Here is a 24,777-nt window from a genome sequence, read left to right on the forward strand (position 1 = left end):
GCTCTGGAGAAACTGAAACATGATGGGTGACCATCTTCTGCGACACAAAACTCCTTGAAAGAAGATCACGAGGAAGAAAAGCAAAGATTCCCTGAAGGTGAAACTATTCCTGAGGTCCAGATTTTTAGATCTTTCTAAAGGCTAAGTTCTCAGGTGCTGGCACAGTATAATGTTTCCTGCCAAATTTCAACTTTTATGGCTCACATAATCCTCTTCCTCTGTCCCTTCATCTTCATTCTCTTCTGCTGCTCCTTTTCTCTTTATTTCATTTTGCCTTTCCCTTCTCCTTTGCCATAATTTCTTAGTACTTTTACAAGAGCAACCCATAAGTGTAACCCAAAAACTCAAATTAGAAAACACGAACAGTGCACAAAGTAAGTGAATCAAATTACTTGGGCAAGCCTATTGGATGGACGATGTCCTGCACAAACCATTAAATCTGCAAAAAGGTCTGTTACCTTTGGAGCTGGTGAAAGACTATTGTTCAGTGTTGATTATATGAGGTTTTAGCCAATTTAAATTTCTGCATGTTATAAGGTTGGCAGATAGTTATTTTTGCATCAATTTCTAGGGAAACATTTTTCTAATACAATTAGACAGTTTTAAAGAATTTTCTGATAGTTTCTCTTAATGAATTTCCTAAATAATTTACAGATGATAATGTGACCACCAGGAACCACCTATCAGTTTTAAAGCCTGAATATAACAGAGGTTGAAAATGTTTTAAGGTTATTAGTGGCCGATCTGTAGCAAGAACTTCTTTCAGTAAAGAAGAGATGGCAAGAAGAAGTTATCACCGGGAGGAATTTTCCTGAAAACCTTTAAATATGACTCGAAGTGGTATTATGGTTATGTTGGGATTTCACACAATAATATGGCAGTTTTCCATAAATTGTTAAAGGGTTTTCAAGTCTGAAGGATCTAAAAGCCATCTCACGCAATCTTCCCTTTTCTTACCAGACTGACAGTTGCCTACGTTACTTCCCTCGCTATATTGTTTGTGTTATACTTGAGCTTTTTATAATTCTTAGAATGTTTTACATGATTCATCTAGAGAATATCACCATGGGGGAGGTAAGGCTGTGTAAGGATAACTTGCCTAAATTATTTGCAAGAGAAAATGAGGACAGTGATGGTGATCTCTAGTGCCAGAAGGCTCCTCGTGCTACTTACATCTCTGTGGCTTGATCTATTTTCACATTCCCCAAGGATTCATGGTGTTCTGAGACTTCCGCTCTAGACCTTCGACTAGATTACACAGTACAACAAGCACATCTGCCTGAACTTTCTATTTCCTAAACATGTTTCTTCTCCTTAGAATTTCTTTATATTCTGAAGAGATTCTCTGAGAACTTTCATTGGTTTCATGGATAGCCTCATCATGAATCAAGTGCAATTTGTGAACTCTGCCTTGAATGCAGACCATCCTAGTTGAGTGCATTTAGCTGTGAGAGCATGATATCCCATTCTTTTAGAGAACTGGTGCATTCTACCTTGTTTCCCTCATTCAAAGAGAATGGAAAACCTGAGGATGCGGGTGCATCAAGGCTTTGCTGTACTTACTTAGTTGCTAGGATCATCTTTTTCCTCGCTGTCTGCTCCTTCTGCTCCATATGTTGTCTAGCAAGGTGCTCTCCTACCGCTTTGGCTGGAAACTCCGTTTCACAGGTGTAGCCAAAGTCCCGAGCCAAGTGCAGTGCCTCCCCTATGGACAGAGAGCACAAGTCAGTATTTCTCCAAGGTCAGCCTTATAATGATAACATCGCAGCTTTTCCTCTAGGGTCATTCCTGCTTGTGGACAGAGGGATCATTTTTCTGATTTATCCTAAGAATCCAAGGAAAAGGCCTTTTTGGGTCAGTGAAGAAAGAGGAGGAAAAGCTGAGAAATCACTCTTCTCATGATTCTCGGGTCACGAGACTAGACTGAGTTCCAAGGTACTGCACATTTATTCCTAAAGGAAAATTCTCCATGGACATATCATTCTATTGCTGCTCAGCCTGTAACCTACTGAGTTCTGTGCACCTGGGATATTTTGTTGACTTTCAAAGATACTGATCATAATGCTTAGCAAAATGTCTAAATAACTTTATAGAGGAGATGGAGCACTTTGGAAAGCAAATTAAATGAATTAAATCAATTTCATGACACTACCTTGCTATAGTGTATTACGTGATTGTAAAATTAGGATTATCAGGGCTTCTGAAGACTTCAGTACATTATAGTGCTATGTACAATGCTTAAGTATAATGAAATAATAACACTTGTATTTCACAAAACAATGAATAACGTCTTATTTCACAAATTCTTAAATCCAAATACATTTTTAAGAAATGAAGTAAAAATGTCTTATCAAGAAAATAAGATTGCATGGAGGAAATAAATCTAAAAAAATCAACTGCAAGTGTTTTTAAAGCTTAAGCAAGGTGGGATGGTACATGCCTATGATCCTAGTAACCCTGGAGCCTGAGCAGGAGATTCGCAGGCTGGACAAACGAGTGAGACCTTATCTCAAATTTTTTTAAAGGTAGGAAATGCTGGCAATGTAGCTCAGTGGTTGAGCACCCCTGAGCTTGACCTCCAGCATTGCAAAAAAGAAACAGGAAATTTTTTTCATTGCATATATACTAAGCCTCAGCTTTGTCCAATGCACAGTGCTAGGTAGGAGTATCAGTGAGAACAATGGAGCCACAAAGATTACTCCGCCTCTAAGGGGATGACAAGATGGAAATAATAATGGAATGTGAGTGCACTTTATACTATAGATAGATAGATAGATAGATAGATAGATAGATAGATAGATAATAGATAGAGATGACCGAGAGATAGATAGATAATAGAGAGATACACAGATGATAGATGGTAGATAGATAGATGGATAGAAAGAAAGAAAGAAAGAAAGAAAGAAAGAAAGAAAGAAAGAAAGAAAGAAAGAAAGAAAGAAAGAAAAAGAAAGAGAGAAAGAAAGAAAGAAAATAATCTGGGCATGTTTATTTATATCAGAGTAGCAGCGTGTGGGGGATATGGTCATACAGTATCAAATGTGTGTTAAAATAGTTTTCAAAAGTTCAAAGGAGAATTCACTGGTACATATGGGCAGGTGATCCAACAGCCACATAGTTAATCAAATTTGCCATGACGAAAGAGAAAGTAATCAGGCCCGATGACAAAATCATAAGAAGTTTGTTTGATGATTAGGCAAATAACATGCTAAGAAGTTATGGAATTTGGTCTCATTTAATACACACAGAATAGCAGAGTAGCCAATTGATTATACCAGGAGTGAGTAAAATAGTTAATAGTGTTGAACAGCAGGAGGAAACATGGATAAGGTGTACAAAGCAAGTATATAAACAGATCAGTTGATAGCAAAAAAAATCCTTAATAGAGATATTATTTTCCTCTAGAAAAAAAGAATTGTTAGTCTTTCAGATTAGTGATGTGATATTTACAAAAAAGCTTAATAGCTATAGAAAACAGGAAGATTTTTAGGGTATTATAAAGCTTAGAAAACACAATCCTGAGATTAATTTTCCTCTTAACTTACTTTTGCTTTTCTACCACAAAAAATTCTAAAGGGCAAAATGTATAAATTAGTTCCTAAGGATTATTTTCCTAACATATTGTTCTGAAAGATTTCAAACATATAGGGATGTGGAAAGAATTTTATAGTACTGAGTATTCACATGCTCATCCTTAATATTATACTGATCTTGCTTTATCACATACTCCCATTTCTGTCTATCCATACTAATCTATATTACTTTTTATGCATTTCAGAGGAAACTGCAAATCTCGCTATGCATTTCCTGAAAAATTTCGGCATTCATATCAACAATTGGGGTTCAGTATTGGTTTATAGTCCTTTTCCCCTAATACTTTCAACTTCAAATATTTTTCCTGATATTTATTAAGACAAAAGAAGAAATAAGACTAAGAATGCTAACGATGGAGAGTTTTGCATATTTTCTTCCATGATGAGAATGGAACCTCAGATTTCATGCACACTGCACACATGCTCTACCACCGTCATACACCTCCAGCCCTGTTTGAATGATTTATGCCTAATGATGAAATAACAGCAGTTGTGGTTTTGTCCTTGTCAACAGGAAAGAACACCTAGACCTTGAGATGGACTGCTGTAACACATGTGCAGGTATTAGTTAACATCTTGAATTGAATTTCCAGTGTGTAAAAATGTTAACTATTGCATCACGATTAGGCTCTTGCATTTAAGCAGGTACCGTATGTTAAATTTTTGTTACCAACAGATAGTCATGTTGCCATTATTTTTTTATCTGCTCTCTCATCCTATAACCCTTTCTTTCCTTCTCATAACGTGAAGGATCCTGCTCCAAGCCTCTGCAAGAGTCTAATTGAATATAAAATAGTGCAACAAAGTAATCAGTTAGTGTAGATGGTTTTGTGTGGTCTAACGTGCTTCTACATATACATTTCAAGTGAGCAATATCAGGTCTTTAGTTGAGACTTTTGCATTCCTGTAGTAACTGTTTTTCTTTTCTATTATTTTTGATAGAGATAAAATGACATAACAAGAGGTATTTATATTAACTAGCATGAACACTGCTAGTTTAATGAAAGATCACAGTTTTGAGTAAAGTTGTAACATCCAAGCAATATTTGAAAGTATTTATTGCCAGCAGTTTGGCAACCTAACCAGCTAGGAAAGGGAATGTATGCATATTTTGCAGAAAAAAATAACACAAAGATTTGTTTTAAAGGACGTTGCAATGCCGTAGAGGTTGGTCACTTTTGCTAGAAAGATGTTAAAGGGAGCCCATTTGACCAATTTTAAATTTGCAGGTAAAAAGGTCGAAGCTTGATCCGTGAACAACCAGGGAATAACTCGTGGGGATCTTAGGACTCAAAAGTCTCATGAAACTAACACAGGAGCAGCATCGCAATGTGATCTTTATACGGAGCTCCACATTGCATGGTTCACAAGAGAATAGATTTCAATAACATTATAACAGTGACTATTACATATATATCAGTGCACACAGGAGGATGGCAGTATGCCTCCTGAATTTTGTGCTAAAACCTGATTCTTGAGGATTTATCCTATTTGATGCAAAGCTCTCACCGTGTGGTAGTTTTAAAACAGTCTGAGTGGAACAGCTGCTATTTACATTTACACTGACAGCCAGATCCTTCCTTCCCTTAGTTCTGTTTACTGCTTGCTAGTGCTTGCAGTGTAACATTGTTACAGGATGTATAGCAGTGCGACATCAAAGGAAGTGGCAAGTGAAGACACTCTGATATGTAGTTAAAATGTGTGTATCATGCCAAAAGAGCGTTTTGTGTGAGGGCCCAGCAATGAATGAATAGATCCATGAATTAAAGTGCACATGATACTCAGACACACTGGAAATATCTAAATTTAAATTCTCAATAGCAGATGCCTTAAAGAGTAATTTTAAGAAAAACACCAATTTTAGGATCAGGAAAGTATATGAATGGATCTCTAGGGGATTTGAGTAATGCTTTGAAAGTAAAGACCTAGCAGCTTCTCCCCATCGTTGAGGTGGTGCTGTGGGGCCCCGTGAATAACGGCAGGTACAGCAACCTGTGGTGGAAAGGACATCCCAGGAAAGACGCCCCCTTCTATTCCCCACAGCGGCTGCAGTCACCTCTTCCTGTGAGAGACGAGGCAGGATGACCCAGTTCTTTTTTTCAGGGTAGCCTCAGGCTTTCCTTTATTTCAAAGTATTTTGCCACTTGGCCATCCACCCCTTGTTAAAAAAGCAGTGAAATTAACTTTATGTGAGAAATTAAATTAACTCAGGTCATTTCCAGAAGTGTATATTTTAGAAGTAACATCCGTGGGTGTTAACTTAGTAATTCAGTACCCCATGTCATTCAATAAAAAACCAGTGGTTCATGCTTTAAATTCCAGTCATATATCTGTGATATCAATTTTATTTTCATGTATAGGGAAAGGGCACATTGAAACTATGGGATTATTTGAGGAAGCACCCACTGGGAAGAAAACTCAAGTATAATTCAAAACCTGGACAAGACCTTATATTTTAGTAAAGGGTAGTGGTGCACATATATGATTCCAGTTACTAAGGAGAGCAGGAGGATCATTTGGGACCAGATTGGGCAAATGATTGAGACCCTGTCTCAAAATAATAGTTTTGAAAAAAGGCTGAGAATGCAGCTCAGCAATCCCTGGGTTCAATCCCCTGTACCATTAAAATATACTAAAACTCAGGTTAAATAGTCTTACAATGTCAAAAAGGTGGAATTACAATGCACTCTAAAGCTGAAAGACAGGGCTTTGATGTCTCTTATAAGCTTTCTAAACGACTGTGAAAGAACTTCACATTATAACACTACATATCATTTAATTTAAGACATAGGTAGAGGTCTTGAAATCTAACCACTTACCTAACTTAGTAAGCATTTTGTTCAAACACCAATAATTTATTGGACTATTTCAAAGCAATAATTTTGTTCCCCACTCAAATTAGTAAATCGGGTGCAAGTAGTATGGCACCTGATTTGCAATACGTATTCAGTAGCATTTTTCACGTGTTATAATGGCACACAATCCAAGAAATATAGTACAAAACTTAGGCAAAAAAGATGTGCTGGGAAATGTGTATTAAAAACCTGAAGACAAAAATTCTTAGCTTTTCCAACTCCTATAACCTCAGAGTAGACTTAATGTATAAAAGCTTGGGCTCCAATGTATACCATTAACCTCTGGTGCTAAGGCATGCACCTGAAGTAATTCTCTCAAACCATAGTGGAAACAGCTGTTCTGAGGTTAAAAAAAATACTGTGTAGGCATAGTCTGTATCTCATCCCCATGTATAAAGCTTCTGTGACTTATACAAGGGAAAAGTGGTCACTGTTAGGTCAAAAGTAAGCCTGAGAGCCTTTGTCTAGCTGAACTCTTGCATAATGAGTTCTGTATATTTAGCTGATGTGTATACGTTCTAGAAAAAATATGAATGTGATGGTAGGAGTAGAGATAGCATGATTAGGAAAACAAAGGCATTGGAAAACTGTGACTTTACTTGTGTAAGGGGGATTTATCCTCAGATGGAGCTTGCTTTTCAAATTAGTAGGGAAATGATGGATTATCAATAAAAGGTGTGGGGCAACTATGTGGTCATCTGGGAAAAAAAAGTGGAGTTGGATCTTCACTATACACCCAAACCAAACAAATTCCAGATGGATCAAAGGTTTAAACATAAAAATATACAACCACAAAGCAAGTAAATGATAACCTTTGATAATTCTTTTATAATTTTGTAATTACAAAGGCCTTTTAAAATAGCTTTATCATAACAGATACTAAAAGCTCTGGAATAAGATATATGAATAAAATATATGAGGAATATGATTATATCACCATAAAATCTAACTGATAAAAACATGAGCAAAAAATAAAAAACCCATAACAATAAACAAAAATTGAAGCCAGGAGTGAAGAAATTTGCCTCTCATGTCAAAGATAAACATCAAGTTTTCCTAATATAGAAGGAGTATTTACAAATCAGTAAGAAAAACAGCAAACATTACCACATAAACATGAAATAAGTGAGGACACAGGATAGCTTGTCAATGTCTAAGGACATATTTAACTTCCTTCATGACAAAGGTATGTTTTTCTTTTCCAACCCATCAAATTAGCAAAAATTTTTTTAGAAAGATAACACCTTGTTCAGGTTGCAATACTCACATACTTACTTCTAACTCCCACTGCAGATAAGATTATAAATTTAAAATTATACTTGAGAAGAATCTATCAGTATTCCATTAAAATTACAGATGCAAAAAGTTTGACCCTACAGGACCATTTCTAAGAACTTATGGAACAGAGACATGTACTTGTGTGTCTGTTGTAAGGAAGAAAGTATGACGTTCCTCATCACAGTACTGTGTGTAATCGCCAAAGCATAGAAACACCTCAACAGTTCAGTAGAAGATTCATTATACTATGGTGCGGTTACTTCATGTAAAACCATGAGTGTTTAAAAGAGTGAATGAATTGTAATCCTTAGGAAAAGAGTGAACATGTAGTATAAAAAATAAGCATGAACGCATAGTAGAATGGTATAACTTCTTTTTAACAAGAAAAAACAGTTCATAGAAACATATTTCTTTGGTAGGAAGCAGAGGGACTAATAACATTTATTTTCTTGTGGAAGAGGAATTGAATGACTGGGGGGATAAAGTGAAAAGGAAGGATTTCACTGTATCCCCTCCTATAACTTTTAAATTTGGTGTTATTTTTATGTATTATCTACTTAAACTTATGCTAACAGTAAAATTACTGTCTGTCATGTTCTTAAAAAGGTTTGATCCAAAATTCAATTATTTTTACAGATTAAATGGAAAACTCCAGGATTTCCGTTGTTATATAATAGAAAGTAGATATCAGTAGAGATAATTACAGTCCACAATTGAGTCAAGTTATCTATGAATTTCAGTAAATGAAGTGATAGGAAAAGTGAGAGACTGAATGTTTCAAAAGCACATTCGTTGAGTCATAAACATTAAAAGGGAAAATCAGAGAGAAAGGAAAATAAAGTCAAGAGGAAAGTAATGCCCAGATGAGTGCTGTCTTGCAAATTTGTATTTGTGTGAGTCAGTGATGAGTCGGACCACAGAGGCAGAGGCAAAACAAATGGGTAGGTGTGCATGCATTTCCTTTCTTAGCCAAGATCACCAAGAGCAGAAGCCGAGCCTAAGGACACCCCAAACGCAGAGTCCCAAAGGCAATTGTGTAGCATAACGTTTCCCCTGCCTTTCTATGCCAAGAACTTTCTTCATTAAAATTGAAAGAAATCATACAGTGCAGACCAGGAGAATGACAGTAGCAAATAAGCAAATAACTTAAAAAGATGTCCTCTTCTAAGGCAGTGTCCATTTACCCAGAACAGTGCATAGTATAATCACAGATTAATTCCGACCTATTGCTGAGTCTCGAGAAACATAAATTCTCAGACGTTAGGTAACAATATACAGTTGTTAGCTATTTGCCAATTGCCAAAGCAAGATCTCATGGGTGTGTTCTATTCTGTGCCTAGAATAAGAAATTTACAGAAAGAGACAATACTTCTGGTCTGTAAAAAGTCTATTTAGAAAAAAAGCAGCCTTAAAATGTGTTGCTATCACAGGTTTTGCTGCAATTAAATTTATTGAGCCCAATTCCACCAGCAGGTCTGAAATGCAATATTATGCTCCAAACGACATTTCCAATGCCAGGCTGTCTGCATGCAAAAGGAAATAATAATATCCTCTAACTACTGAGCTTCTAGGTGGTTGTCTGACTAAAACGAGAACCAAGTAGAGCTCTTACAGCAGAGGCCGGTATCATACACTTTTCACGCAACTTTTAAAGAAAGCTGAAAACCTGTATCCCTGTAATGTCTGGATCCCATGTAATATCTGGACAAGGCTAGAGAAGAACAGATACTATCACTAATATATGGAAGAAAAGATTCTAGTGTTTATGTTTAGAAGTCTCATGTGTTGGCCAGTACTTCTTCCTAAAGTGAAAGCCCATAGACTGGTAGCTTCAACTATAGTTGCTCAATACCTCTCACATCTAGGCAAGTATTCACTGCCAAATTTCTTGTTTCCTGGAAATGTACTCATACAGGCATGTGATTAGAGACAGAGGGGACATAACATCAAGTAGTAGGACTTCCTTCTGTCCTGTTAGGGTAGTTTGCTGGAATGCAAGTGTAGTGTAATTTTTAAATATAATACCGTATATATGCATGTTTAAAGTATGAGGAACACTTGATGATTATTATAGAAAAAATGTAAAAGATGCTAATATTTCCTGTCACTCTAACTGTGGGGAGTGAAATGACAGAAGGAGGCTGATCAAGATTTGAAAACCTCATTCAAATGGATACAAGAAAGCAGAGAAATGTGCCTAGGATTCCTGGGAGTGGAGGAGACCTAATTCAAGGTGAAAGCCAAGCTCAAGGCTTGATACTCTTTTGCTATCCTTTAGATTCACTTTAAATTCTGAAGTAACTGAGACACACACACACACACACACACACACACACACACACACACACAGAACCCAAGGAAAAAGTGCACTGTAGGATTACAAATAAGAAGAAGTGGATTCTCACCTTTGTGGAACCCAATTGCATAATCTTATGCAGAACAATTAATCCCTCTGAGTTTTAGTTTCTTATTTGTGATTAATGGTAACTAAAACTTATTAAGTATTCACTGTGCTGGAGTACCATAGCATGTGCTCTGTGAGCATTCTGGTTTTTCACAAAAACTTTATGAGGAGGCACTATTATTAACACTGTTTTATAGATAAAGACACTACTGCTCAAAGAGGTTGTGTCTTTTCCTTTGCAAGCAGCTGAAGTGAGTTCTAGCAAGTTTACTTGACTTCAGAAGCCACACTCTAAACTGCTATGTTCTAATGCTTTAGACCACTCAGCCTTGTTTGCTCCCAAAACTGTAGCCTCTCTCTCTCTTTCTCTCTCTCTCTCTCTCATCTCTTTCTCTGTCTCTGTCTCTGTCTCTCTTTCTCTCTCTCTTCATTGGGCAGTGCTGAAGATTAAACCTAAGACCTTGCACGTACAGAGCAAGCACTCCACCACTAAGCTCTAACTCCTGGGGTTAATCTTTATTAGAGGTCTCTATGCCTCTGTGGTGTCGATTATTTAATTTGTGGTAATATAATTAATCCCACAAAAGATACACAGGACAGGTGTCATAGCAGACATGGGTACTATTAGACCATCAAATATTCGTCCTTTCTGTATATACTAGAGTTGTTACAGGGAAGACTCTGTCCAGCCAAGGAATGAGTTTTCACAGCGCATGAACAGCAGTAAGGGGGCCACGTCAGGTCACACTGGGTAAGGTGATGACTACTCAGCCTCATGCCTTCCTGTCTGTGAGCTGAATGACTAGGACTTCTGGGGTATAGAGCCCGGCAGAGCTACGGATGGACAGTTCTGGTGCTGTGCCCCGTATGAGACTCTAACAGAAAGGAAGCATAAGGCAGGGTCTGAAAAGTCATATAGGTGCATGACTTTTATACCTAAAGGAGAAAGCAACAGCAATAAACTATGTCAACTAAAACACACTGAATGGAGATCATCTGATATATTTGGAAGTGATACATTTTTACCAATGTATATTTATACTTCCTCTGTCCCACACTGCTTCACAAATAGAACACACACAGAACTTATCTTCGTGTCACAACAAATTGCAACCCCAGGCATTCACGTTAAAGGGCCTCAATAAATGGTGTGTTCAGAGCCTTTGGTGTTGAGATTTTACAGAGGTGGCAAATGTGTTTCAACAAAGCATCCCACTTTGGCAGACAGAATGTCCAAGAAGCATTGTGTTGGGGCCGCCCTGGAAGTGGTAGGTGAGGTGAGGCAGAGGAGGAGTGCTGACTTCAAGATCACCGACTCCTCATGATTGTTTGAACAGCCACTAACTCTGCAAGTGTTTTACTCTGGAGTAAAACATGGGGCAAGAAGGTGAGAGGAGTTGGCACTTCATAGGTACATGTACAGCAAGAGTGTTAGGATTAATTAGAATAACAATATTGGCCAAGTTATCTGAATGCTGGCTAGAGATAAACTACTTGTACCCTGGAAGAGTCTGGAATTATCTCAAAGTCTCCCCAGGAAGACCAGTGCATCGGAGTAAGCAACTAGAGGCCTCCATACATTGCATCAGAGAAATGGACATCTTGCTGATGTAGTAGCTACAGGCAAAGAAGTTGTCAGTTCTGTGACTAACAAAGAGAAATAAGCAAAACAGGCTCACAACAAAGATGGGTTTGAGAAGTTCTCCTGGTTCTACGTTTAAGCCTCCTTAGATGAAGACAGATGAGTAAAAAGGGAATAAGATTTGGCATTACATTTATAGGACTGGATTCAAAAATTTCTATTTTATTCCAGGTTAAATATGCCCATGTTGTATGGACCCAGAAAATTCTCACTCAAAATACTTGCTTAAAATGCTCATTATAAAAACCAATTTTGTAAGGGAAAAGCCGTTTCTTGGTCTCAAGTTCATCGTTTCATTTGTTACCATGCACCAGGATATTTGTGACAGAGATGTCATGAATTATTAAGACACGTTACATATTTGCATTAAATAGTCCTGTCCTATGAATTCTGAAAATGATGCCTAAAAATAATGACTCTACTCAAAGAGAATGCAATTTTTTTAAATAATTAAAAACAAAATAATTGAAAATCTGAGCCAAGTGTGGAAAGCTATGTATAATAGTTCATGATGAAACTTTGTACGGGCATGTAAGTGACAGAGGTTGTTTCTGCAAAACAAATGTTAATTTGCCAATTTGAATCCCCATCATACAGCACCTAACTTTTCATTGATTGGATCTTTACAAACATTGGATCATCTTTACACTGAGAGCCTGTTAGGGTTGTAAAGTCACATATGTTTGAATTTTATAAGGTTTATTTTTAAATTTGGCCTGTGAAAAATAAAGTCAACTTTATGTCTGCTTTCTTTTGTTCATGCCCTGTATCAAATGTGGAGGGGTAATTCAAATTTTTTAATCTATTGGGACATCATTTTTGAGAAATTGCCAGTTTTATTGAGGCTGGGCTACTCTGTAAGAGTTTTAAGTGACAGTTTTAAGAGGTATTTCAGAGAATATAAATCACTTGCTGCTAGTATTTAAAATGTGTGGGTGGGTTAATGTAGAAAATGTGTGGTGGGTTAATGTAGATAAATGGGAGCTGTCCAAAATATTTTAAAAATTAATACCATTCTTTCTCACAAGGCGCTATGTCTATGAAAAAGATGACAGACTGTTTTAGATAACAAGAAATTTAGTTTCTAAATTTCTAGCAAAAAAAATATGTAAAATTTTACTGGCTCTTGCAAAAGTATTTGTCTGAGGATAAAAAATATTACGCCTGGCACAATCGATTCAAGGATCTGTTTACCAAATGCGGTGAACTTTGTACAGCAGAAAAAAAACATAAACTAAACACACTTCAGATCCATGTTGGCTGAAAAAGGATCGAAGTCCCAAAAAGGCAAAACAGAATAATTTGTTTTTGCATTTCAGGAGGTCAGGAGATGAGGGCTGGGTTAACACTGCGGGACAATAGACTCCAAAGGCCAGGAGCCTGGTGCAGAGTGTGCTCTCACTGGCGGAAAATAAACTATCAGCCCACGGTTATAATGAAGCCTGTATCAGTTTATCCAGAGTAGCCTTATTTGTCAAATACTAGTTTTCATTTCCTAAAATAACTTGCTGTTTTTGAACCTATGGGTCATAAATCCTAGCTTCACAGTGAGATGTGAAATATATTGAGTGAATTTACAATGGATATGTAAAAAGAACACAAGAACATGGACTAGGAAATTAGAGAATGTTGCACAAAACAATGTAACTTTTGTGGGGGCTGAACCCAGGGAGCACTAAACTAACCCCTAGCCTTTGAAAAGTTTACTTTGAGACAGGGTCCTGCTAAGTTGCTCAGGCTGGCCTTCTATTGGTTATTCTTCTGTCTCAGCCTCCTGAGTAGCTGGGATTACAAGTGTGTGTGTGAGTACACCCAGCTCTATTTCTTTTTACTTTAAAGACAATAATAAAAAAGAACAACAGCAAAATGCCAACAACATAGACCAAAACAAAGAAACAAAAACAACACAAATGACACAGGATTTCAGAACAAAATGATAGGAATTAACAGTGGCTGTTATATTACATATTGTTATCTTCAACAGAGTTGCTCAGATCACCAGATGTAAGAATGCAAGAATGATCAAACCGTTAAAAAGAATAAAAAATAAAAACAAAAAACCCATTAGAAATGATATGGAGTTTCACTAGACAAGATGGTAGGAATTCAACAATGGTTCTTATATTGCATATTGTTGTCTTCAAATTAGTTGTTCAGATTACCAGATATAAGCATGCAAAATTGGTTAAAAAGAAAAAAAATTAGGCATTAACTGCTCCTTTCAATAAACCATTAGACTTCAGCAGTACAGTTATCCCAACTATCTATCTATCTATCTATCTATCTATCTATCTATCTATCTATCCCCTTTCTTCTTCCTTTCTTTCTTTTTTTCCTTTCCCTTATCCCAGTTGTTCCTTCCTTTGAGCAATTTCTTTCCCTTTCATAATATCTATTGTATGTTTTGGGTTTTATTTACTCTTTCAGGTTCTTACACTATAAGAACCTGAAGACAATATGACATTTACACATGTGAAGACAATATGATGTTTACACATGTGGATCCGATTTATTTCACTTATGAGTATGGTCTCTAGTTGCATCCATTTACCTATAAAACCCAGCTCTAATGTTACTTTAAAATAATGTTTACACGAGATTGTGTCTGTGGATCATATGTGAGAATTTGAGGGTTGCAAAATGTCCCTTCATCCCAAATCTTTTTTCAGAAATTCCATCAAAATGCTTGGAATTCAACTGTAAAATATTTCTCTACATCATGAAGATTTCAAAATCACTCAAGATAAAATACACCTGGGAAAAATAAAATCTTGTTTCATGAGCCAAGAGCAATGGTTATGTGTGAGAAACAAAATGAGTCACTTCTATGATAGAAGTATGCTAACAGGCCCCAGAGATCAATCTATCCATTTTATATATTTGATCTGGTGTTCTTTGTGTTGGTACAAATCAATGATTGCCGCGGAGGATACCCTGATGAACTTGACTACCACACAAGTCAGTAATTACTGAGCACATACTCTTTCTGATTCTTCTGATTATCCTGGCCAGTACTTTCCTAGGCAGTAAAGAGAAGGAGTTTTGGGGTGCTCTGTAATTTTCAGACCAGCTATAAGTTTCATGAGAATTCATAGTCAGTCTCACTAGGCTAGCAGAAAGGATCTCAGGGATCATCAGCGATGCTGAAACCTCACTATACATTAGAATCACCTGGGGAGTTTGGAAATTATTTAGGCGCCTGGGCTGTAATTACAGATTGAATTTCAGTTGGCATAGGTGTGGAGTCCAAGCACTTTCTAGTTCACCTTCTCAGTCGAATTCTAGGCAGCATGTTTGAAAAGTGTCACTGTCTACAGGATTCTTGACCTTCTCTTATTAAAAAAAAATATAATTTTAAGATTTTTATTTAAAAAGTGCAGGAATCTACCCAGAATCAACTACTTAGTCTTTTAAATTTTTATTCTAGTTTTTTTCTTTTCCCTTCCCTTGGTACCTCCAGCCCATAGGGGTAGATGATAATTCAAATTCTTCTCATATGAGTCAGCTCTCAGCATCAGCAAACAGAGGCATACAGAACAAAAGATCTTTAGCGCATAGAACAGGTTGAGTTTGTGTTTTTAATCTATGATGTTTGGGACCCCAGTGTTTCATATATTATATTTTTCATAGTTTGGAATATTTTTCATATTTGGAATATTTGCATACCAGTTCAGCATCTCTAATATGAAAATCTAAAAATTCAGATGACTTAAATTTCCAAATTTCTTGAGTATCATGTTGTAGTTCAAAAGGTTTTGGAACAATTCAGATTTTGAATTTTGGGTTCAAAATTGTTCAGTCTACAACACTTAATAAATGTTTCTTGACACTAACATTACTGTTGTAATCCTATTGCCTTTATTACCTATTAGCGGGCATAGCAAAGACAAAAGTTAATAGCAAAATCACCAGGGCAATTTTGCAGAGACTAATGTGAAAAATACACTATTTCTTAATGCTATATGTTAAATGCTATGTGTTGATGATATCAAAAAAATCAAGACATTTGCTTTCATGTTTTACCCATTTACCCCTCCCTGTACTGCCGTAAGGATAAGTAGCTGAGTCAAGAAAAGTGTCACAGGTGTTTTCACGTGAGGTTTGATAAGAAAAGATCTCTGTCGTTCATGTTTGAAACAAAAGCATTCTGGATTATGGAAAAACTGTTCTTTGGCATTTAAACATTCTCCTACAAAGTTAAAAAACATGTTCAATAATACTTCTGCTTAAAGGTGAGAACGTGTAAACTTTAGTCCTAACAGAAGAAACAAAGAAGAGAATGTAAATTGGAAAATATGACTTCTGGGAATATATTTGTCCCTCTTTCTGTTATTAGAATGGCTAAACTTAACCTTTCTCTGACTCAGCTTACAAAAGCCGTGGACCTTCAGCCTACCTTAACAGTGTCTATGAGGATTCATACAATGTGCTTTCGGGCTCAGGACCCTGGATAGACTTCTGTGAACTTTTCAGAAAGAATTATTTATCCTGAGTATCGTGTCTATCATGTGGATGCACTGAATCAGAATGAGTTGTCAGATGTTTCTAAATTTTGAAAGAATGATGAAAATAACACTATATTGTCATACTTTTGTTGCTGTTAGGTAGGAAATACTTGAAAAAGAACCTGGATCTTCTATTATCTGTTTCCCTATTATCTCAGTTTTATATTACGCTGATTAACCATTACTGCCAAGATGAATTAGGAAATGTACAGGTAATTGTGAACTGTCTCAATAGACTCAATAACTGTCTCAATAGTAAAACACCATAATCTAACAAGCCTGAGTGTGGGTTGCCGGCCAGCTATCATGACTTGGCAGAACCAAAAGGTCATACCTTCGACCAAGGATGTGAGGAGGGTGACATTGGCTGCTTTCCGTCTTCCTGCTGGCAAGTTTAAGCCAAGCCTGTCCAGTTTTTCTCTCAGGCAGCGGCCGCCATTCTTTGACTTTGCTCTGTCCAGAAACAAAGACTAAGTTTTGAAAGTTCACATTCTGAAGGAAACTGTGAGAAGACTTCAGCACATAAGGAATATCATGTGGGAAGGAAGACATAAACACGGAGGGTTGAGTGTGTGGTATCGGTACAGTGAGAGACACATGGGTCAGGAAACAGCTTGTCTTACCTTCTCAAGATGCCTCCCAGGAGTGAGGCGTTGAGGCACTCGGGGGGTGAGAGGCGCCTCTTTACCTCAGCAATGGTCACCTTGTACTTGGAGGTAGAACTGAGGAGAGACAAACGGCCAGGAACGGAGCAAAACAAGTCAGTGGGGTTGACCACACAAGTGCCACCTGGGGAGGAAAAAGTATATGACATGTTAGTGAAAGGGAAAACAAGTGTGTCAGAGGAAGTGGGTATCAAGGATGGCTTGATATCTAAGAACTCATGACAACAGTAGTACTGACATATCAACCCACAGCACCTCAGAATGTTGCTCTGAAGATGTCCTTCAAATACTAAGGAAGGTTTTGGCTTTCCGGTATCACATAATAAATTGTTGTGAGGGTACAATTGTAGTATTAGAGAAAATTGACACCTTGTGGAGTATGGCGTGGCTCAGCAGTGTAAATTTTGATGTCCTCACATCAAGAATGACTTCACTTAATTAAAAACCTGAACTCCAACTCTAATAGCTAAGCCCACAAAGGTAAGTGTTATTTATACATGGATGCTTGCGAGTGTATATATATATACACACACAATAGACAGAAACTTTTCAGATGAGTTATTATCTTTTTCAAAATATTTGAGATTTACTATCTCTTTTTTCTCATCCATCCACCAACTAAAGGCAGCACAGTCACTCTGAGCTCATGTACTACCAACAGTTGTCTGCCCACTGCCAGAAATTTCCAACCCATACAGGTGATGTTGAGTCAAATCACACACAAGCAAACAACGTAATATCTAAAACACAACAATAGCAATCCTTATTAATTATTAGCTGTGAATAATATTACTGTGAGTGTTGTAATTATTATAATTAGGGTGCAAAGCAAAGATAACTATTCAGAACAAAATCACCAAAGCAATTTTGCCATGCTGGAGACCCTGGAACAGAAGCTTTCTGTGTCCAAGGTCCCTGGTCTTTCAACTTCGCCTCTGTTTAGGAAAAACGCAGTACCTTCCTTCATCTCAAGGAGCTACCCCAGAACAAAATGAACTGGAGGATCCAAAGGACAAAGGAAGGTTCCTGCTGCCCAGCTGGTCACACACTGCAAAAATCCCGAGCCAGTGTCTACCGTGCTAGACTGGCGGTTCACCAATTTGTGCCTGCGGTCTCTTCTCCTGCAGGCACTGGGACACCTGAGAAAGAGCTTGTCAAGGGTCAGTGGCCAACTCCACTTCAAAGTTGGCTTTTCTAAGCATGCATTTGCTCTCTTTAGTTATGAGTAAGCTTAAGACTCATCTTCAGAAAACAGTCCAGCTCTATGAGGTAAAATGGGGGGGGGAAATGAAGAAAAATGGGCAGGAAAATGTGTTCTGAAATTTTTTGTATTAAAAGGGTGCTCCTCTCTGGGCAGCCCTGGCATCCTAGAAAGGAGCTTGTTAGAAATGTGCAATCTCAGACCCAATCCCAGACTTTCTGAGCCACAGTATGCATTTTAATAAGTTCCTGAGGTAGTACATATGCTCATTAAAATTTGAGAAATACTGGACCAGGACTTGGCCCCCAATAGCTCTTATCATTTTGGACTAAGCGGTACAGATGAACTGCTACCTCGGTGTCTGGCAGTCAGATTCGGGTGTGTTCCCTGCACGTGGTACCTTTACAAACTGGGAGGATGTTTAAAAACGCAAAGGGATAGTTGACTTCGACAAGAGCATACGCTAACCTTGAGGAACTTTTAATATAAATCCACTCCTATAATTGTTAGAATTCCTTCTAGCAGGTTTGTGGTCATCCTTCCTTCCCCCACTCGGAGTGCTAGAGACTAAAGTGTTTCTCCTAAGCATTATGGAGCTGTTAATATCCCCAAATGTCTCCCAAGACAAGAAGATGGGTATCAGAATGTCAGCGCAGATGTTTTGGGCTGGACGCCTGGTACTGTCCACATGGCCAAGTTCCCCATATCAGTTCCTGGATTCCTGTTCTCAGTGTGAAGACAGAAAGAGGTCATTATTGCCAAACTAAAATGTTTTTCTTCAAGTAAGACTTTTAGTCAACAACACAGAGAATTGTGTATACCACCTTCCTCAGGAGCTAGAAACACATGCTTCAGCACTTTACATTCTCAGACTATGCCCCCTTGCTTTGAACACACTTATTCCACAGTTCTTGCTATTTTCTGAAGCAGTCCTGGAAGTCTTTCCCGCATGTCTTTGGTGGTAATGTCATGGCTACTTCCACACCCTAAATTGTCTCAAAAATGTTTACCTTTCATGATCATTTTGAGTTTGAAGAAGAACCAAACTTGCATGGTGCCAGATCCAGTGCATAAAGTGGGTGAAGGCACACTGCAATGTGTTTCTGAGCCTGCATGTCCATCAGATAGCACTTGGTAGTAGCATTGACTGTATTTTTAAATCATATCTTGTAAAGACAGTTGTGAAAAGGACTGCCAGAACTGCTTCAAAACGTGGCAAGGATGATGGGATAAGTTTTCAAAGGGAGGGGTAATATTTTGAGGGGGATTATGGGCAATGTTTCTTTTACTATAATACATTTTAAACTTTGTAAACAGTCACTGTATGTTGTGTACATATGGCTTTTCTAGCTACTAAGAAAAGGGAAGAACAAAGTTTTGGGTCTTTCCTGTCTTTACAAATCTTCAGGAGGTCTGAAATCCATTATATAGAGAGATGCAGATGGTTATTAATTTTGCAAAAGGAGGTAAATCACTTTCTTCCCTATGGGAAAGGTACCTCCCTTCAGCGAAGTGAGCACCAGGTGCTAAAAGCCAGCTGTTCCAACTGTTGAATCTGCTTCTAGCCCTGTGCTAACTACCTGTGCCTTACATCCAGGCTAGGTTTATGGCTTATCCTCAAATAGGCATGTATTAGGTAAGTTACACAGGCTGCATATTAAGAATGTGCCTTATGCACACACAAATTGCCTGAAGGATTTATTTTGTATTCAGGATTAGCCATCAACTGTAGAGTCTTTTATTTTTTTATGTCACAGTATCTTTAAAGGGAATTTCTGTTGCTTTGATACTTGGCGTTGCTGCAGCCTTGGGGAACTCTCTCACTCTGGCTAAGGATTTGGCAACTTGTAGAGTTTACAGCAACTTTGGGGAACATGATAGCTTTCTTCTCAGTGGTTGATTTTTTAGGGAGGTACAAAAGATAATTGGTCAACATATCCAGAGTCTTGCCTTGGAAATGAAGGCTTTGAGGGTGCAGGATTTCTCCATGGGGACCCAGATTCTAAATGACAAAGATGTGAACTTGAAGAGGAAAGGCCCTGGGAGTACACCTCACCTAGCTGTGTCAGAAGCTGCCTCCTGTCACCAGGTGAAGCTCCTTCTGGAGCGTGTCTCACTGTGGCTGTGCACATCTATTTTAGATTCAGCACCCCGGTTCCGGATAGCTTCCATTCCAGAGCCACAATGCTTGTGCAGAACTTCCCGAGTTCATCTCTTTTCCATTTTGAATGCACAGACACAATTGTTCCATGGAGGTCACTATTTTTAAATTTGGAATTGGGAGGCAAGACTTCTTATTTCCACTGATGCTGCACAAGCTAACCAGTAGCTATGGTAACAGTGAGAGAAATCAAGGATTATCTACGAAGACCACTTGTCTAGGACATAGCTTCTGTGAAAGGAATAACTTTCCCAAAGTGACAAGATGTTAGCCAAGAACTAACTGTTTGTAAAGCAAAACCAGGCACAAAATACAAAGATACAGATTCCCCGGCCGTCACACTGTGTTAGATCCTGGATAACCTGGAAAAGCTTGAGTCTGTATTCTTTTTGGTGGAGCTGTGGACATTTATCTTTGTGTCTGCAGGAAAAGTGTGTCTGAGGACACGGTGTGGGGTCATGGAAAAAGTACTGAGCTATAAATAAGAACTAAGCCAACTGGTGACTTGGCCCCATGACCTTGGAAAGTAATTCTCTGTTTTAATCTGTCTGTCTGAAAAAATTGTATGTTTATCTCTGCACTGGGTGAGGAGGTGTGATGGAAATTGAATGCACATACTCAGCAGTCTGAGTAAAGGCTGCTCAGTAACTGCCATTATGCTGAGCGTCTCCCTATCTCAAGGTGCGTGCCTTGAAGCTAGACAAGAAGCCCCCCACCCTTTTACTGTACCAGAGTGGTGAAGCCTGAGGTCAGCCCTTTTTTCCTCCTAGGAGTGAGGGTTCCCCAGGTGCCTCTCAAGCTGCTGCCAAGCCCCACCCCAGCTCTGGGTGAGCGCCTTCTCCTCACCCTCCTCTACCTGGGGACTCCCTCACCCTTAGCAAGTGGCTCCCAGCGCTCTCCAGGTGCGATCAATACTTCCTGGCGGGCTGCGGGCAGACGCCGGCCCTCGCGCACAGCTCCTCCGAGTCGCAGCACCGCCCCGCTCGGCGCTGCGTCGGTGTTGACATAATTAGACCAAATCTTGGGAGCAAAATAAATGTTCTGTTCGCCTTACAGCCAAACAGATGTTTACAATTCAAATGAAAGAAATACAAACGGCAGGGATTTTTTTTCTCCCCTTCTTCATCTCCAGTGATCGCTCGTTTTTGTTTTTTTTTTTTTTCCTGACACATTAAAAATGTGTAAGCGATTACAAGAGTTTCCTGTTCCTGTTTGTTCTGCAGTTGCAGCTCTGTGAGGTGTGCATGTGAGCAGCCTGGTGGGGTAGAAGCATCTCGCTGCTTCCCCTCTAGCCTTTCTCCCTCGGCTCCCCTCCCCCACCCACACCCCCTACCCCAGGCAGCAGATATTAACTGTGCTCAAACAGCAAAGGGGTGGGGACTTAATTGCCACCAAGCGGGCCTTTGATGTAACAGGCATGCCTGCGCGGTTGGCAGGAGGAACAAACTGTCACAGGTACACCGGGATGAAGGACTATGGTGGCTGGATGAGCTTCTCCCAGTGCAGAGTCCAGCAGAACAAACAGAGGCAGGTTTGCATAGGACACTAAATATGTAATGGCGATTGAGAGAGAGAGAGAGAGAGAGAGAGAGAGAGAGAGAGAGAGTGTGTGTGTGTGTGTGTGTGTGTGTGTGTTGGAGGTAGTTAATACCCACTTCCCATGCAGAGTGCTTCGGTTATAATTTTTAAAGGAGTAAAGAAAGTAGAGCATTGAAGGCCGTGGGTTGTGAGTAAAGCAATCCCCTCCACTTTCCATCACCCCCACGACCACCAAAAACAGCAATAATAAGTGGTCCAGCAGTCCTGTCTCTAGATCATTGGGTACATGCACTGTAGACTTCATCTACAAGATACTGAGCTTCAGATCTGCAGCATCTGGATATGAAATTCAGGAGGCAGGTGAAGCTCCAAGGGCTTTTCTAGCTCTCTCTTCACCCACGGAGGGTGAAGCACAGAGATGAGATTTGGGTAGACGCTTTCTACCTTGCGGGTGATAAGAGGAAGAGGGTCAAGGCTTCCCACTGTTCTTCATGGTTTTTTTTTTTTTTTTTTTTCCTTCAGAGACAGGCTGAAGAACCAAAGATTCTCTCTTCATCCGGGATTCCAAGACTCAAGGCCCTGTTGAAACCGGAAGAAGCAAAGGAAGGTGCAGCCTCGGTCCCGGTGGGGGGCTACCAGAGGTGAGGGCTGGAAAAAGGAAGGATGGTCAGTTCCAGCCTCCCCCGTATTGGCAGGTGAAGCGAATGAAGGCAACGCTGCATCTCATGGAAGCATTTAAAAACTTAAATCAGAGCTGACAACGTTTGTATCGCAATGTCAGTGCCTCTGCCTTGGCATGCCAGTCACCTCTAAGCCATCTGACAAACTCCAGCTCCTTTAAAACGTGCAGAGTTCAAATCATATTAATTCCCCAAAAATGTTTTGATTCAAAGTAGTTTGTATTTTGCGTAGCCACGGGCAATGGGAAAAGCACTCCTGCCTGCCAGTGGCCGGTCCTCTCCCTCTCCGCTGGCCCAGAGGCTACTGCGGTATTTAAGCTTCTGAAATTAGCCTGGGGCTGCAAGGCGGAATGATCACAAGGCGAAACAAGGGCGCTTCCCCTCCTCACTTTTTTCATCTCCCCCTCCCCCCTTTTTTTAGTTTGCCATCCTGATTTCACAAAGGAGACCAGGCCAAAATGTCATTTTCCACCTACAAGTGGAAAGCCTGGATCCTCGCGTCTCACTCCTATACTCATCGCGAGCCCGCAGCCCCTACCCAAATGAACCCCTACCCTGAAATTCCAGCCTGGATCCTTTCATTATTAGCTTCCTCCTCTTCCTCCTCCTTCTCCTCGTCATCAACATTGCTCCCTCATTATTAAATACTAAGAGCAAGAAATGAAAGGGACCCTCTTCTGATAAAGGGGAGGGGGCCACTGGGGATCCTCAGAAGATTCACCGGGAAAAGAAGAGTGGGTTTTCCTTTCTTTCTTTTCCTTCTTTCTTTTTTAATGATTAAAAACATAGACGGCTCCTGTAAATAGAAGTCTCATTTCTTCAAGAGACGCCTTTTGAAACCCGGTATCTGAATATTCAACGAAGGCAAAGCTCCACTCTGTACGTACAACATTAATATGATCTCTGCAGAATTTGCTACTCAGAAATATTAACATATCAAAGCCAACGCCCGAGGCGAAAGAAGCTATCGATACGCGAGCGCAGGGTAAAGTAAAGATTATTGGTTCTGATGGTTGCAGTGGCGGAGCTGCGGGCAAAATCGCGCACACCATTAACCGAGAGTGAGCGCGCGGGGAGCTACGCCTCCGAGGCGGTGGCAAATATTTTATCTAGGTGGTAATTACCTTCCCTCTGCCTCTTTTCCACGTATTTTTTTTTTCATACTAGGCCCTCATTACAGACAAAAACAATGTAATTACTACTTACCGAAGTGAGTCAGAAATGGCACTTTGTTTTTTCACAAGTAGCCAGATTTAAAGAACAGACACTCACCGATCCTTCGCCATGCTACTAACCAAGACAGCTTTCCTTACGAACCCACATAGGGTACACACACATATCTCTCCTTAAGAAGAACATTTGGGGAGGTCTTTGGAAGTAATGTCTATTTTTTTCCTACCAGTATAAATTCTGGATATCATTAGAAATGTAAATCTATCCAAGAATATAGGGGGAGAGTGGATAATGTTAAAAAGATGTTTCTTTTTTTTTTTTTTAAATGTATTTTGTGTGGAGAATCATCTGCAAGGAATGGAGTGGCAAAGAAACAGACACTCTTCATCTAAACTATTAGACAATGTGCGTGAACAGGGTGCTTTACTTCAGGTGCTCCTGACTTTGAGGAAAAAAGGTGACCGGAGCTGTTGGTATGGAAGTCTGTGCACAACGCTGACAACAGAGAGAAGGGAATTCCTAGGCATTTTCTCAAAAATAGAGCGCCCTGATATAAGGGTTCTGGTGCACTGGGGGGGAAAATGTATTCCTCTGTTAAGGTAGCCAACACTTCCTTCCTATCCACTTGCAGTTTGTCATGAACCATGATACTTTCAGAATACACAGACAGGCATAGACACACATGCTCCTCTCCAGGGCCCACACGGGTTAACTGATCTTTTGCTAAAACAAACGAAATGAAATAAACTCAGCATCGAAATTCTTAGTTACTTCGAAGTGGGGGGATTAGGGTTTAATCAAACAATTCAGACCCAAGCCCCGAGTTATCTCTCCTTTCTCTTTGGAGTTATGCTCTTCTACAAAATCAGGGTTTGATTTTAAAATGCCAGATGAAGAGATGTTGTGTAGGTGAATTAAACAGATACTAAGTTCCACAAGAACAGTAAGCATCTCCTAATGATCACCATTTCTATGGCTCCGATAAGATCGCAGTTTGCACCTTGTCGATTACAAAAAACTTTGGCATTTCCGGAGAGAACACTAGGAGGGAGAGCAGTCACCTCAGTCTGAAAATTCAAAG

The 24,777-nt window shown here is 39.2% G+C and overlaps 1 protein-coding gene across 1 annotated transcript in view; it reads right to left on the reverse strand.

Annotated features, from left to right (window-relative positions):
* The window catches only part of Tfap2d (transcription factor AP-2 delta (activating enhancer binding protein 2 delta)), a 56,877-nt gene that overhangs the window by 25,370 nt on the left and 6,730 nt on the right, over positions 1-24,777 (reverse strand). Inside the window, exons 4-6 of the mRNA XM_005377665.2 lie at positions 16,901-17,066; positions 16,612-16,730; positions 1,564-1,705 (exon numbers count right to left, since the gene is read on the reverse strand). Of these exons, the coding sequence (XP_005377722.1) occupies positions 1,564-1,705; positions 16,612-16,730; positions 16,901-17,066 (427 nt within the window). The remainder of the gene's footprint in view (positions 1-1,563; positions 1,706-16,611; positions 16,731-16,900; positions 17,067-24,777) is intronic.

Source organism: Chinchilla lanigera, unplaced genomic scaffold, assembly GCF_000276665.1.
Source record: "Chinchilla lanigera isolate Chin_1 unplaced genomic scaffold, ChiLan1.0 scaffold00010, whole genome shotgun sequence".
Taxonomy (NCBI): Eukaryota; Metazoa; Chordata; class Mammalia; order Rodentia; family Chinchillidae; genus Chinchilla; species Chinchilla lanigera.